The sequence below is a fragment of the Hyperolius riggenbachi genome, chromosome 3 (assembly GCF_040937935.1).
Source record: "Hyperolius riggenbachi isolate aHypRig1 chromosome 3, aHypRig1.pri, whole genome shotgun sequence".
In the NCBI taxonomy this organism is placed as follows: Eukaryota; Metazoa; Chordata; class Amphibia; order Anura; family Hyperoliidae; genus Hyperolius; species Hyperolius riggenbachi.
The window spans coordinates 220,562,896-220,576,578 of record NC_090648.1 but is presented as its reverse complement, the minus strand read 5'-3'; the positions used below and the strand labels follow the sequence as shown (position 1 = coordinate 220,576,578).

The following is a 13,683-nucleotide window of genomic DNA, read 5'->3' as shown; positions in this document are numbered from 1 at the left end:
TATTTGGGAATCACAGATACAGCAAAAACGGCTGACATGTTTCGGATCAGGTATCCTTACTCATAGCCTTACATAACTGACATTTTAGTTGAACATATATACCCTCCAGGGGCCGCCCCTTAGGGCGTGCACTCAAGGAGGAAACATCACATCATTTAAGATTTAAAGGTACAGAGCTCAAAAGCCAGATTACATTAAAATTACAAAGCACCATCTTTATTCACATAGAAAACGACAAAAATACAATAATTTTTAAATACTATCTTTAGTTTTTTTAAAAATGTTGTATGCTTTCGCATATTTTTGTAGTTTTCTATGTGAATAAAGACGGTGCTTTGTAATTTTAATGTAAAATTAATTAGCGGCAGTGTGGCTCATCTCACCTGGGGACACAGGAGGACAATGATTGGGGAAGAAAATCTACAAGATGCTCCTGGACCATGGATGCACCAGGTTTGCCCTCTAAACCTAACCTGACAAACACTAAAGCAGTGAAGATAAGATCTCCTTCATCACTAAAACGCTATAATAAATGGACAAATTCATTTTGCGCATTTTATATAAAATACAATTTAAGAATTGGAAACTTGCAGAGATATTTTTTTTATTTATAGCATTCGTTTAGATTAAACAGGTGAAGTTAGTAAAACCTGAAGACTGAACACCACAAATGAAATGTACGACTATAATAACTGTACTGCATGAAAGTGGGATTCTGCAAAAAAATACTATATAGTAGTATTTAGTCAAGAAAATGCTTGCATGCATATTGGTCAAATAAAGAAACTATATTCTGCCTTGAGAAGATCAGTGTATACAGACAAAGCAGTTTTGAAGGGCAGAGCTAAAAATTCCCAATGCAATCAATAGTTTGCCTCACCTGTAGGAAGTTCTGGCTAGACACAATGAGAGCCAACTGTGCACTCAGATCTTCAGCCTGTGCTTGGCTTCCCCTCACACCTTGGACCAGCTGGGGAATGTGGTCAGCCACAACCTGCCAAATAATTGATCCGGCATCATTAAGTAAATACATACATTTATTCTATGCACTAGTTTTATTTATTCTATACACTAGTTTTTAATCCTCATTTTTCCTAGAAAATAATCTGTACTGTATGCACTAGTGTCTATATCAGTCTTATTTTTTATAAATTATATTTAGTTTGTAAAAGATGCATCAATACAAATATTCCACAAAATAAAGTGGGTGCGACATATAAATAGTCTAATGAAATACCAAACATGGTAAGTAAACATATATGAGCATCTCAAAAGAAAATATATTCATAGTTCCTGAACAGTGATAAAATAGTAGTGGTCACCCTCTTTGCGCCATCCATCATTTTGGTACATTATCCAAAACAACTCAAACAGTATAAGCATCATTTGTCCTTAGACTAAAACTACTAATGACCTATCACAAAGGCATATTATCATTCTGTGTCAATTAAGAGAAAATGGTAAGCTCTGCCATTTCACATAACATCACCCCGTGTCCGGGCTCTGACATTTTCCTGGTTATTAAGATTTATATGAAGGAGTAGCGTAAAGACTGCCAACTTGGCTTAATAAACCTTATAGTAAAAGTTGAGGCCAAACTAAACCATAAATTCATATTCAGTTTATCTACAGTAAATGAACAGGAGCTTGCAGAGGTAACTATCCTGGCACTACCTCTACCTCAACCCTGTCCTCACATTCACAGGTGAGGTACTTATGCTTCATACACACTTGAGATAAAAGTCTTTGGAAAATGCAAGATCACAGACCAATTTTACCCCCTTACATGTAGTATGAGAGCCATACTCTACACAGTCTATTCTATAGAGCTGAACTCTCCATCAGATAAAATCTTTGCAAGATGCTGCACACAAAGATGCCCGTACACACTCAAAAGATCATTATCTGCAAAAGATCTGTTCCTGCAAAAAATCCATTCCTGCAAAATGCATTCATAGTCTATGAGATCTTTAGATCCTCATACACACCTGGTTTAACAGACAATCATCTGCAGATCATCTGCAGATCAGATCCACCAGGATGGATTTTCAGATCTGCAGATGATTGCCAGATATGCAGATGAAGTCTGTTAAACCAGGTGTGTATGAGGATCTGCAGATCTCATAGACTATGAATGCATTTTGCAGGAATTGATTTTTTGCAGGAACAGATCTTTTGCAGATAATGATCTTTTGAGTGTGTACGGGCATCTTTGTGTGCAGCATCTTGCAAAGATTTTATCTGATGGGTAGTGCAGCTCCATAGAACAGACTGTGAAGGTATGGCTCTCATACTACATGGAAGGGGGTAAAATTGGTCTGTGATCTTGCATTTTCCAAAGACTTTTATCTCAAGTGTGTATGAAGCATTAGTGTCTGAGCACAGCTGATTTACTACCTCTGTGGTTTTCCACAAAATATGCCCTGTTGGTGGGCCTTACGGACAGGGTTGGGAAGCCCTGCTCTAAAGTACATCCAAATGCAGACTTAATCCACAAGAAGCAAAATTTTATTTTAGACCCCACTTTTAAGACTAGAAGAAGGCCAAGTGTGTGAGGTGTGCAGGTAAGCAAACTGTAACACAGATTTCTAAATTAGAAAACATACACTATACAACATGGGTGCTCTCAGAATTTAGCATCTTCAGTTTTGAGTTTAGAAGGGCTTTTAAGTAAACCTGATATGGGGGGGGGGTGAATTAAAAAAAATGTATACATAGCTGGGGCTTCCTCCAGCCCCCTCCGGCCTGATTGCTTCTCGCCGCCTTCCTCCGCCTCTGCAAATTGCCTCGGAAAATCCTCTGGTCCGGGGCACATTGCGCAGGCAGTCGGGCTGTGCACACTCCTCCGTTGCGCTCCTGTATCCAACAGCAGTTAGCAACTGTGCAGAAGTAGAACGCTCCCAGCTGCAGGAACGTGACTAGAGAAGGCGCACAGCCCAACTGCGTCAACTGGACGACTTACTGGGGCCAGTTGTGAAGGGGAGCGATCAGGCCAGAGGGGGCTGGAGGAAGCCTCAGGTATGTATACATTTTTTTCCTCCCCTGTCTCAGGTACACGTTAAGCCATTCCCAGATGCATAAAATCAAGCTATTAATCCTCCAGCATGCTGAATGAAAATGTATCCTGCAACAACAATTGCGATTATGCGTTTATTAATGAAGAGCAATTGCAGGTAAAATCGCTCCAAGAAGTGATTATGCTTCACATTAAATTGAATTGCAAAAATGACAAATACTTTCCACAATTCCTATTTTAAACCCTAGTGATTTAAAAATTGTGGGGAGCGCTTTGCGCTTGGAATCGAATGGCACTCAGAGCAAAAGCGCCCTAATGTAACACAACACAGCTTAAATCCATGTTTCCTATTAATCATATTAATTTTATGATCACTGAACATCCTCTGTCAATAACATGAAAGTATACACATTATATAACCTTGTTTATTTTTACAAATAACTACTGTGTACAGGTATAGGTAGTCAGCCACATTTGCTTGCAACAACTGAAGAGATGGATTCCTGCTTTGTCAATACACAGGGATTGTGATGTACCATACATTTCTCTCAATGCATGTCTAATTGCCACTCATCAATCATGGGCTTCTCTGAGCAACCAAGGAACTAAAAATAAAGAATGCTATTAAAAAAAAATAAAAAATTGCAGAACACAGGAATGCTTCCAGTTTTCCATTTTCACTCTCTGAAAGGTCACAAAAAAGGGCAGCTAATTGTAACTATGGAAGTAAAGGAAAGAAGATAAATATTATGAAAACTTTCAGAGAGAACTGCTTGCATCCAACCTTTATATGGCCATCAAGGATCTGCATGAAAGTTTAGCTGACACAGGAGTGGTTGCATGTTATTCCAAGACGTAAGGCATCTTACCAAAGTCAACGTCTCTGCTATGTAAAACAGTATCTAGATTATCCAAAACAAAAGCTATGGACTGATAAGGTGAAACTGGTCCTTTTTTCCTCTCCAGAGATTTATTTAGAGGAAAATGCCACATGCGCAGGAAACTGGATTAAACTAAATACTGTATCAGCAAATTCTGAAGGCCAGTTTTAAACAGTCAGTTGAGAAGCTGGAACTGACAAGAAGATGACTTCCACAACAAAACAATGATCCTAAGCATAGAAGAAGATAGCCATGTGCAGCTTGGAGAAAAGCTAGCTAAAAGTTTTGAAATAGTTTTCGGGTTTCTGACTTGAGGGCACTAGATCAGTGGTTGTGAGGAGGATGTGGAAAGCCTCTGGAGGATCCCAATGCTTCAACCTACTGAGGTAAGTATCTAACTATTGCATTTTTAAAAATTACAGGTTTACTTTAAATACCATTGGACATTTGTGGGCAAAAATCATATATGCTATCTATGCAAGAACAACCAAGATTATTTAAGAATTATAAATGGATTTGCAAGAAAGAGACAGCAAAATCCCTACAAGAACTTAAAGACTTGTGAGGCTTGCTGGATCCACTTGCCTTATTTCAGTTCCTATGACCCAATCTCCTCTGCAACCTTCACATCCCCGGTCAGCCGAGGATGATAAGTGCGTAGTCTCCCAACACCCGGTTACACCCAGGCCCTGATATGTGCTAAGTATAGGAAAAGTTGTACCACCAGAACCACACTAGGCAGGAACAAACAGGCAGGATAGTGGACAGTCTGGGCCAGCAGCGGGAGATCAGATAGTGAGGTACTAAAACATAATGTGTAACAAGTCCAATAAAAGACCATGGTTCATGCACGGGAGATCAGATAATCGCGATACCAGGGAGTAGACAAGAGCATGAGGCAATCCAATAACACAGTTCAAGATAAGGAAAAAGGTTGTACATGAATGTCCACAGAATATCACACCCAGCAACGTAATTGCCATCTTGAGCGAGGGACCCTGGGAGAGGCAGACTTATATAACCTAAAGGCTATTCAGATCAGAACTACAGCACCCAGCAGCCTCTGCTGCTAAAACAAGAGAGTGACCTATTGGTCACTCTACTGTTTATATTGAAAGGTGCACTTCAGTGAAGCCGAAGTGCATAAGATGGGCATGTGGTCACACACACCCGCATAAAGGAACGTGTGGTCACGCACGTCCGCCACAGCAACGCTGCCAAGGTAAGTGCGTGAGAACCTTAAGCTAGACACTAAAAGAGTTTACAATCTGCAATAATTGTCAATGGGGTGTTCTTAAATCATGTATTATCATATATAACTAAAAGGGTACTCACTCACTGATATGTCACGTGGGTATTTTGTCAATTAACTCCCACAAAGGGAAAAGCAGTGCAACCAACTGTATACATATAATATAAACTGAAAGAATTGACAGTTCAAGCACTTGTTGCTGGCAGTGTTGATGAGCACATTACATCTGCTAGCATTGCATACAACTGTGCTCATCACAGGGCAAAGTTCAGCAGTAGGAAGAAGTCATGCTGTATGTATGTCACACCTCTACCGGCACCTGCAGCGATCACCCCTTTCCCCTGTCTTGATCTGACACCAGCTTCCTGTACTTGCAATTCATACAACACGCCAAGATCCTGTATTGGAGCAATCACACACTCTGGTCAGGTTTGGCAGCTTTTCTCCTCCAGCAAGGATCCTTAGAGTAGAGACATGTCCTGAATCCCATGCTGCCCTATGGTGGGCAGGTTAGAAGCTGTTCTTTAGTCATAACGTTTACATCTAAATTTTAACTTGATATCTGCATTATGTAAGATTATTTTAGCGTTGTTTGCGCACTTGTAGCATCAAAAAAAAGAAGTTATGTTCATAGAATTTATCCCCATATTTCAAATAACGGTTTCAGGGGTTGCTTGGCTCCAGTTGATGGGATACACACCTGGTGGAACTTCCCTATGGTCTCTCAGATTTAACAGGAAACTGCTAAATTTCTACCACAAATCTTGGGGACAACTATTTTTAAAGATCCTAAAATTTTTCTTCTGGGCTTTAAGCCCAAAAGATGAAAACATGCCATGCATAAACTATTACAACATATTGTGGCCTCGGTTAAACTACACATTGAGTCTAGATGGAAGCAGCCTAGTCTTTCCTTCACTCAAATACTGACAAACATTAACGTTAAATAGAGTCTGAAGCCAAATAAACTACCTCTTTTTATTGCACAGTTGTGTTAAGTATTAAGATCAAAGGTGATTCGCTGCATCCCCGCGGAAGAACGAGGCATTTATTCCCCCCAAATCCCAGGGCAACATTCCATGACTCTCCAGGTCGTGGATTTTGCTGCGCGGGGGAGGCAAAGCTTTGCACTATAGCTCTGCCTCCAGTCCAGTCAATCTCCGCCCCTCTGAAAGAAAACAGAGGGGTGTGGAGAGGCGGAGATTAACTGGACTGGAGGCAGAGCTACAGCACAAAGCTCTGCCTCTACCAGGAAGGCCAACCCTACTGCGCACCAATTGTGGTAGGTTGGACAGCACAAAAGGAACATTCTAAACAATTATCCCCTCCACAGCCTTTCAAGACACTTCGGCACCACATATGACAACAATCCGGAGTTATTTCAGATCACCTTTATTGAATCCATAAAACCAGCACGTTCAGGTACTTTGGAGATACTCAAAAACAGAGAAACATACTGGATACAGATCCTGAAATCATTGACTCCAAGTGGCCCCAATGAGCAACTGGAGAAAATGTATTAAGATTACACCTCCTACTGCAATGTATACTTTTTATTTGGTCCTCTCTTTTAGTCATCACCTTTATTAATTTTTTATATTCTTATCCTAATCTCTGCATTATCTATATTTATTTATGTTATTTTCTGTGCAAGTACTTTTAATTCACTATAACTATTACAGAAAATGCTATATTCTAGAACCATAATGACCATGATGACTTGCCTGTTCTATTGATGTTGTACATTACCTTATAATGCTTTATATTTATGATAATGATGTTTCATTTATTTGTATACATTTTTACCATACTTTGTAATGCCATAAATGACCAGCCCATTTCTACCCTATCACACACGTACTTTTTATTCAACCTTTTATTATACAATGAGTTTATAAGGTCATCCTTATGGTTAAATTACCACCTCTAGTGCCTAATTATGCGTTAGTTTGCTTCCTATTTTATGCATGTGCATATCACTGCATTCAGCATTTTTTCCCACTAAGGGCATCTTGCCCTCACTAAAAACAGCCTCCACTACCTCCGGGATGTTAACGCACACACCCATGGCATCATTCATGTGCAACCCATGTTAAGACGGCCCACTTTGGGCACTTTTTAATCATATCTCCACTGAGGAGACCCACTATTGGTTAATTGGCTCTGACTGGAATACCAGTCAGAGGCGCTGACCTTTGCACCACCTATTTGAGGTAAGAAATTTGGAATCACAAAAATACATTTTTGTTGTTTTGAATATACAACACTCATATGTGTCTGCTTGGAGGAGGCAAGTCCACTTCTGCCTCCTCATTTTAAACGTTTTAGAATAATTTATCCTTTTGGCGCCTCTGTCTATCTGTCTACTGTATACTGACTACTTTACATCAGAGTCACGGAATAGGTTAGCGCTTTATAAATCAATAATAATTGTACTAAAGTATCATATCTTCAGTGTTGTCCTATGAAAAGATATAACAGATTTACAAATATACTGTATACAGTACTCTGCATCTTTTTAAGGAAAACTCTAAAAATTGAAATTCCTTTAAACATACAGCAAAACATAAAAAAAAAAAAATAGGCAAGTTTATAAAAATAAACATTTCCAAGATGAAATTATCACATGAAATCAATGTATCTGTCTGCTGATTTCATAGGTGTAAATAATAATATGTCATGAAAACAATTTATTTCTATAAATGGTAACAATGTAGCAGACTATACCTATTACAGCCTCTGTAGAAATAAAACTCACTAATCTCTGACAAAATTACCTTGCAGCTCTGTACCAGTTGCTGATGGGCTGTCACATTCTTATTAGAAATGGAGGCATTCTGGGAGGCTGCAATGGTTTGAGTAGCAGCAGCTGCAGCCTGTTTAGCAGCGGCCTGTGGAGAAAGAACAGACACTGAGTCAGGCAATGATTGTAGACAAGTGCAGCGATCACAGTAAAAATTAATAATTCAGGAGGGTACAGCAGTTATGATAATGATTTTGAAGTAGGACTTAAGTATTCATTCCAGTTCTGGCACAACGCCACAGGAATTCCACTGTGAACTATGCTGCTTTTCTATTTCTAATTTTATCTTCCATAGTGCAGAAGGACCATCACAAATATGCGAGTCAACATTCCATCACATCAGACACTATCTTAAAGTCCTGGTTCTCCTCACACTTACATGAGCTAGCCAATTAAAGTCAGCCCATATTGTCATCTCTCCCATACTAGAAACTATTGAATCTGGCCATAATAAACATTTGCGGGGGGTTCTATAGGATTCTCATATCCTCCATAGGGCCTTCCAATGCCCACAAGATTCCAAACAATATGGTGTGCGGTCAATGTGCCTTTAGTTAATGAAAACGTATATGATTATGTTCCACATGCAAGTGAATAAGACCTGCGCTTGTCTTGCAGGGCAAATGGTGGACAAAATGGTTCAGAGAATCTTGATAATGTACTGCCAACAGTTTTTCAAGTGACTGATCCTTCCAACCAATTTCGCAGTCTGTATGGAATTAAATGGGGATACTAAACTCCACAGTTGCATTTTTCATGACACTTTCCAAGGCCAGCAAATAGGAGCACATTGACCCAAATTATAACAATCTGAGTGAATGTAGTAAAGATGACTGCAAAGCGATCAACCACTGTTGACATTTTCTTTGGCAGTAAATGGAAATAAATTTCTATGATATCAAGTGCTCAAGTCTATATAACATAGTGCTATAACCTTATTCTAAGGGGAGCCTCATTGTGGTATTAAATTTCGAATATAGTTACACATTTCCACAAGGTCTTCTAACAACACATAGCTTTATGTGTTAGGGGGCGGACGATACTAGTAACGGAAGTGAGCCTTGGTGACGTCACCCACATCACGCAGCACGGACCCGGATACCGCGGACTGTACAAACTGGCAGCATCTGAGGTTGAGAGGAGGCAGCGCATAGCTATAGATACCGCGCAGATGGCATGGACTATAGAACACTGAGGCAGAACGTAGCCCACGTGAGGTGGTGAGAGCCCTCTGGGCACATCTGTGTTTAATACGCCTGTAATGCTGGAGTTTATTCAGTCTGCTTGATATAGGAACAGCGACACATGTGTACATTTCAACTGAAGCCCTGCCTGTGGACCTTAAAACTCCCTGGAGTATTAGGACAGTTGTGTGCATGTGATGTGTTCATGTGATGAATGGGTAGCACAGCCGGCTGTGGTGATACAGGCTGCAACACACCATATGGCTCACCTTTTTAACGGGGGATATGATTTTTGTATGCAAAATTTTTGAATACAGTTAAGTAAATAGAAATAGCCAGACGATGAGCTTTTCACAGCAGGTAGCCTGAGTGACACGTGACTGAGTACAGTTACTGGCATAAATCAGGGAGTTCAGGGAAAAGGCTTCTAGAATGACCAAAACTGACACCTCTGAGTCAAAACTGGGAGAACAGACAAGTGTCTTACTTCACACTATTCATAGGTTTTACTTTTCATTTTAAGTCTTATCTTATTATGGCATAACCCAAACCACCCTGGACATACACAGTTATAATATATCCCGTTCTACATTCAGATAGAGTGGTGGAGGTTTGGACCTCTGTGAAAGTACAACTCCAAGTGCAAATGTTTTCCTAGTCCTATAGAGGCATTTACTGTATATAAGCTTCTTGATGAGTGTATCCTTATAACGGCTATCTGGCCAGGAGCCCCTACACAGCTACTTTCTGCTGCAAAAACTTCTTCTGCTAGAGGCAGCAATCTTTCCAGAGTACAGTCTGTGGCTCACTCCCCTTGCAGTCTAAACATATACAGTGCTATTTATTTTTTCAGCTTTGCAGTTTCATGTCACATAAAATCTTATAACGTAGCTGTAACAGCCTAATTTCACACACAAAGTAACATTTCCGAGCCAACATAGAGTTATGCCACATTTATCAGGTATAGTAGAGTTCATTTGCAAAAGTCAGCTATACTTTAGTTTGGTCTCAGCTCCAACGTCATTGGCTAATTCGCTGGAGGTCTCTGATGAGCATTCTGCAATCCTCGCTGACAGAGGTAATTACATCTCTGCTCCAGTATGACAGTTTATCCACTAAAGATGACAAGAGCAATGAGCACACTTCAGCACTGTTGACTATGTAGAATATCCTCATTATAGCACAAATATATATACTTATCAACTACCTATTGTTTAAACAATCCTACTCATGGATTCTCACCTCAAGTCTGTTCACAATCTTCTTTTTAATGGCATTCTGGGCTGCTGCATTAGTAGCCACTCGGAGTCCCTCAGCAGCCTCTCTGAGCCTCTGTTGCTGGTCTTCATTCTCAGGATTGGCTGCTGCTCCCTGACAATGAAGTAAATCTCATTACCACTCTGAGGCCGGAATCCGTGAACATAGAAAAAAACACTTAATTCCAGTACCTACCTTGGCAGCTTCCACCATACGAGCTGTTGAATCAGCCAGTAGTTTGGCAGCTGCAAGCAGCTTCTTGGAATTATCCATGTCTAGCTCAGCTTCTGCATCAGACCTCATTGCATTCACAAGATCTGATGTAGCCTGCGCTAACACTCGCGCCTGACGAACCATCTCACCTAAAAGGGTTCATAAAATAATTTACAGCTAGATGCAAAAACACTTAAATTATACAAAAAGGGAAACAAACACCCATAATAAAAATAATCAAATATTATTACCATGAAAAAAGTTGAAGAAATATATACATACCTGCGGCTTCCTCCAGCCCCCTCGAGGCTTATTGCTCCCTTGTTCTCCTTGGCCTCCTTGTTCTTCTGCAATTGGCCCTGGAAAGTCCTCCGGTCCGGGGCCAACGGCGTATGCAGTAGTACTACTGCACATGCAGCTCCCGCCGATGGAAGGGAGAAGAGGTAGCACACACGGCCGGAAGAACGAGGAGGCGGAGGAGAATGGCGAGAGAGCAAAACGCCTGGGAGGGGCTGGAGGAAGCCCCAGCTATGTATTGTTTTTCTTTTAAATCCTCATCTCAGGTACACTTTAATTAATAAAAATGTCTTATTTTTTCACAATCTTAATTTATAAATTATTTAGTCAGTGTTTTCACACTTAAAGGGAAAATCCAGGGTGAAGAAAAAAAAAAAAAAGATCTACTTACCTGGTGCTTCTTCCAGCCCCTGGCAGCTGTCCTGTGCCCTCGCCGCAGCTCTGCTCCCAGCTGGTGGCCTGGGGTCCACTCCATTGCAGATGCCGACCGGCATCTACTGCACATGTGCGACCGTGCTCACGTAGCCTGGAGCGTACTGCGCAGAACAATCCAGACCATATGAGCGTGATCGCGAGCGGCACTCACACAGGAGTAGAAGATGCCGACCTGGCGAGGACCCCGGGCCATCGACTAGATGCGGAGCTGTGGCGAGGGCACGGGACGGCTGACAAGGGATAGAGGAAGCTCCAGGTAAGTAGATTTTCTTTTTTAATTTTGCTCAGACCTTCCCTTTGAATTATGTAAGCATCTCTACGGACTATTTGTCTAAAGGGTTCTGAAGCCAGTAGAAAATATACCTGGTTTCCCAGAATGCTCTGGGAGGAGATTTCCACATATATAAAAAGCTTAGACTAAACATCATGGGGAGGGTTGGGTTACATACCAATATACAGCAATGTATAGATATAGGAAGTGTTTCTGATGCTGAAACCAGAAAAATTACCATATTGTAGCTTGAATAGTTTACTGCATTTTACTATATGTCAGTACAGTGCAACACTAATTACATCTCAAATAGTTGTTTTATATTTAAATAAGATGCTATCTGATTCACTTACCTGCATCACCCATAGAACTGAAGATGCTCTCTGTAACGGACATGATTGTGTCTGTAGCTTGGTCATATCGTCCAATGGGTTCTCCGCGACTAGCAAATTGGCGTACATGTTGCAGAAGGTCATTAAGTGCCTGGCTGACCACACTGGCAGCTGCACTGACCTGCTTCAGTAGATCGGTATCCTCAGTGGCTGCCTGGCATGCACGGACACAGTTGTCTACAGATCGATCCACCAACTTCCCAGCCTCAATTAGTTGCTCCTGACATACTGGAGAACTAATAGTTGGGCTAACCACCTGTCACATAAAACAACAATAGTGTGATAAACTGCACAAGAGGCAGAAAAGACATGGACAGGCAATCTGTACAATCCACTTTAGAGCTCACCTTGGCACAAGCCACCAGCTGGGAAGTAGAGAGAGCACACTGAGTGGCAGCAGCAATGACTCTATTCTGTAGTCCTGTGTCTTCAGTTACCTGTGCTACATTCTTAGCCTTCAGGACCAGCATGGCAGCTGCATTGGCTACAGCTTTTGCCAGGCTCATTAGCACATCCTAGGGCACAAAATACAGTACAGAATATCAACAGCACACAACATAAAGGGTGGCAGAAATCATCTCTGCCAGTAATCTTCACATACCTGGAACCTCTCATCCGCTTCATTTTCTCCAATTTGTCGCAGCAGGTCTCCACTTGCTTGTCCAATGCTGCCAGCTGCAGTGAGAACAGTCTGTCGGGGCTGCAAAGGGAAAAAAACATTTACATTATTTTGTGATGGCACATTTTGCCAGTGATTATACTGGAGAAGTAGACTGGCCTAAACCAATGGATCTTATATTAGTACACAATATGTTCATGGATATAAAGTAATACATTCCAAATATAGCATATTCAGTTATTGGTATCATATTTAGTAATGTAAAGCTGCATCAAACAACGAAGATGAGGAAAGGTAGCTAAATATCTAAACATTTCACTTGCATATGGTAGGCCAGCAAGCACCTACAGCTAGATTACCATTTGTAGACTAAGTAAAATATAATCCAAAGGAGAAGTCCCAGAACATACAGAAAACTAACCTTAACTGTTACAGTTACTGTATTAAAAAAATGAGACGGCCATAGAATATAACATTACCACTAGGTGTGGGTATCTGGTGAGCTGTGCAGGCAAATGGCTGCTGGTAGATCAGGAAAACGAGTATACAGTGCAACAATACATTTATAGGTTGCCGGCACTGAGCCACCAGGGTTTCCTTTTCTGTCAACCAGCACTAGGTGGATACTCTATAAAGAGTCCACTTTACTATATCACCAGTCTCCCTCCCTAAAGAAATGTAAAAGACATAAGGATTGCTAAATCAGCCACCACACCACCCATAAACCCAACATGTTTCGCCTGTCACAGGCTTTGTATGTATATATATATATATATATATATATATATATATATATATATATACAGGACACAAATGATAAAGCAATAAATAACTCACCACCAATAAAGTATGTATACTATCAGGTATACTACCCATGTATACTACCAGGCAGTATAGCCCATGTCTGAGCTGAAAGCTGCCCCAACATGCAATGGTATTTATAGGATAAGGCTTGCTGACAGCTCATATTCTGCTTACTTTTTTCAATGACTTAGTAAAAGGTTATCATTTAGTGTATTCAGAGGCTTATCCGTTGGATTGAATATTACTAATTAGTTTCACA

At 40.6% G+C, this 13,683-nt stretch overlaps 1 protein-coding gene across 2 annotated transcripts in view; it reads right to left on the bottom strand.

The window, feature by feature from the left end:
- The window catches only part of TLN2 (talin 2), a 273,188-nt gene that overhangs the window by 83,209 nt on the left and 176,296 nt on the right, over window positions 1-13,683 (bottom strand). For both annotated transcript variants that reach the window (XM_068275770.1, XM_068275771.1), the window contains exons 18-24: window positions 12,603-12,701; window positions 12,349-12,516; window positions 11,963-12,257; window positions 10,589-10,755; window positions 10,379-10,507; window positions 7,927-8,040; window positions 881-994 (exon numbers count right to left, since the gene is read on the bottom strand). In XM_068275770.1, coding sequence (XP_068131871.1) covers window positions 881-994; window positions 7,927-8,040; window positions 10,379-10,507; window positions 10,589-10,755; window positions 11,963-12,257; window positions 12,349-12,516; window positions 12,603-12,701 — 1,086 coding nt within the window. The remainder of the gene's footprint in view (window positions 1-880; window positions 995-7,926; window positions 8,041-10,378; window positions 10,508-10,588; window positions 10,756-11,962; window positions 12,258-12,348; window positions 12,517-12,602; window positions 12,702-13,683) is intronic.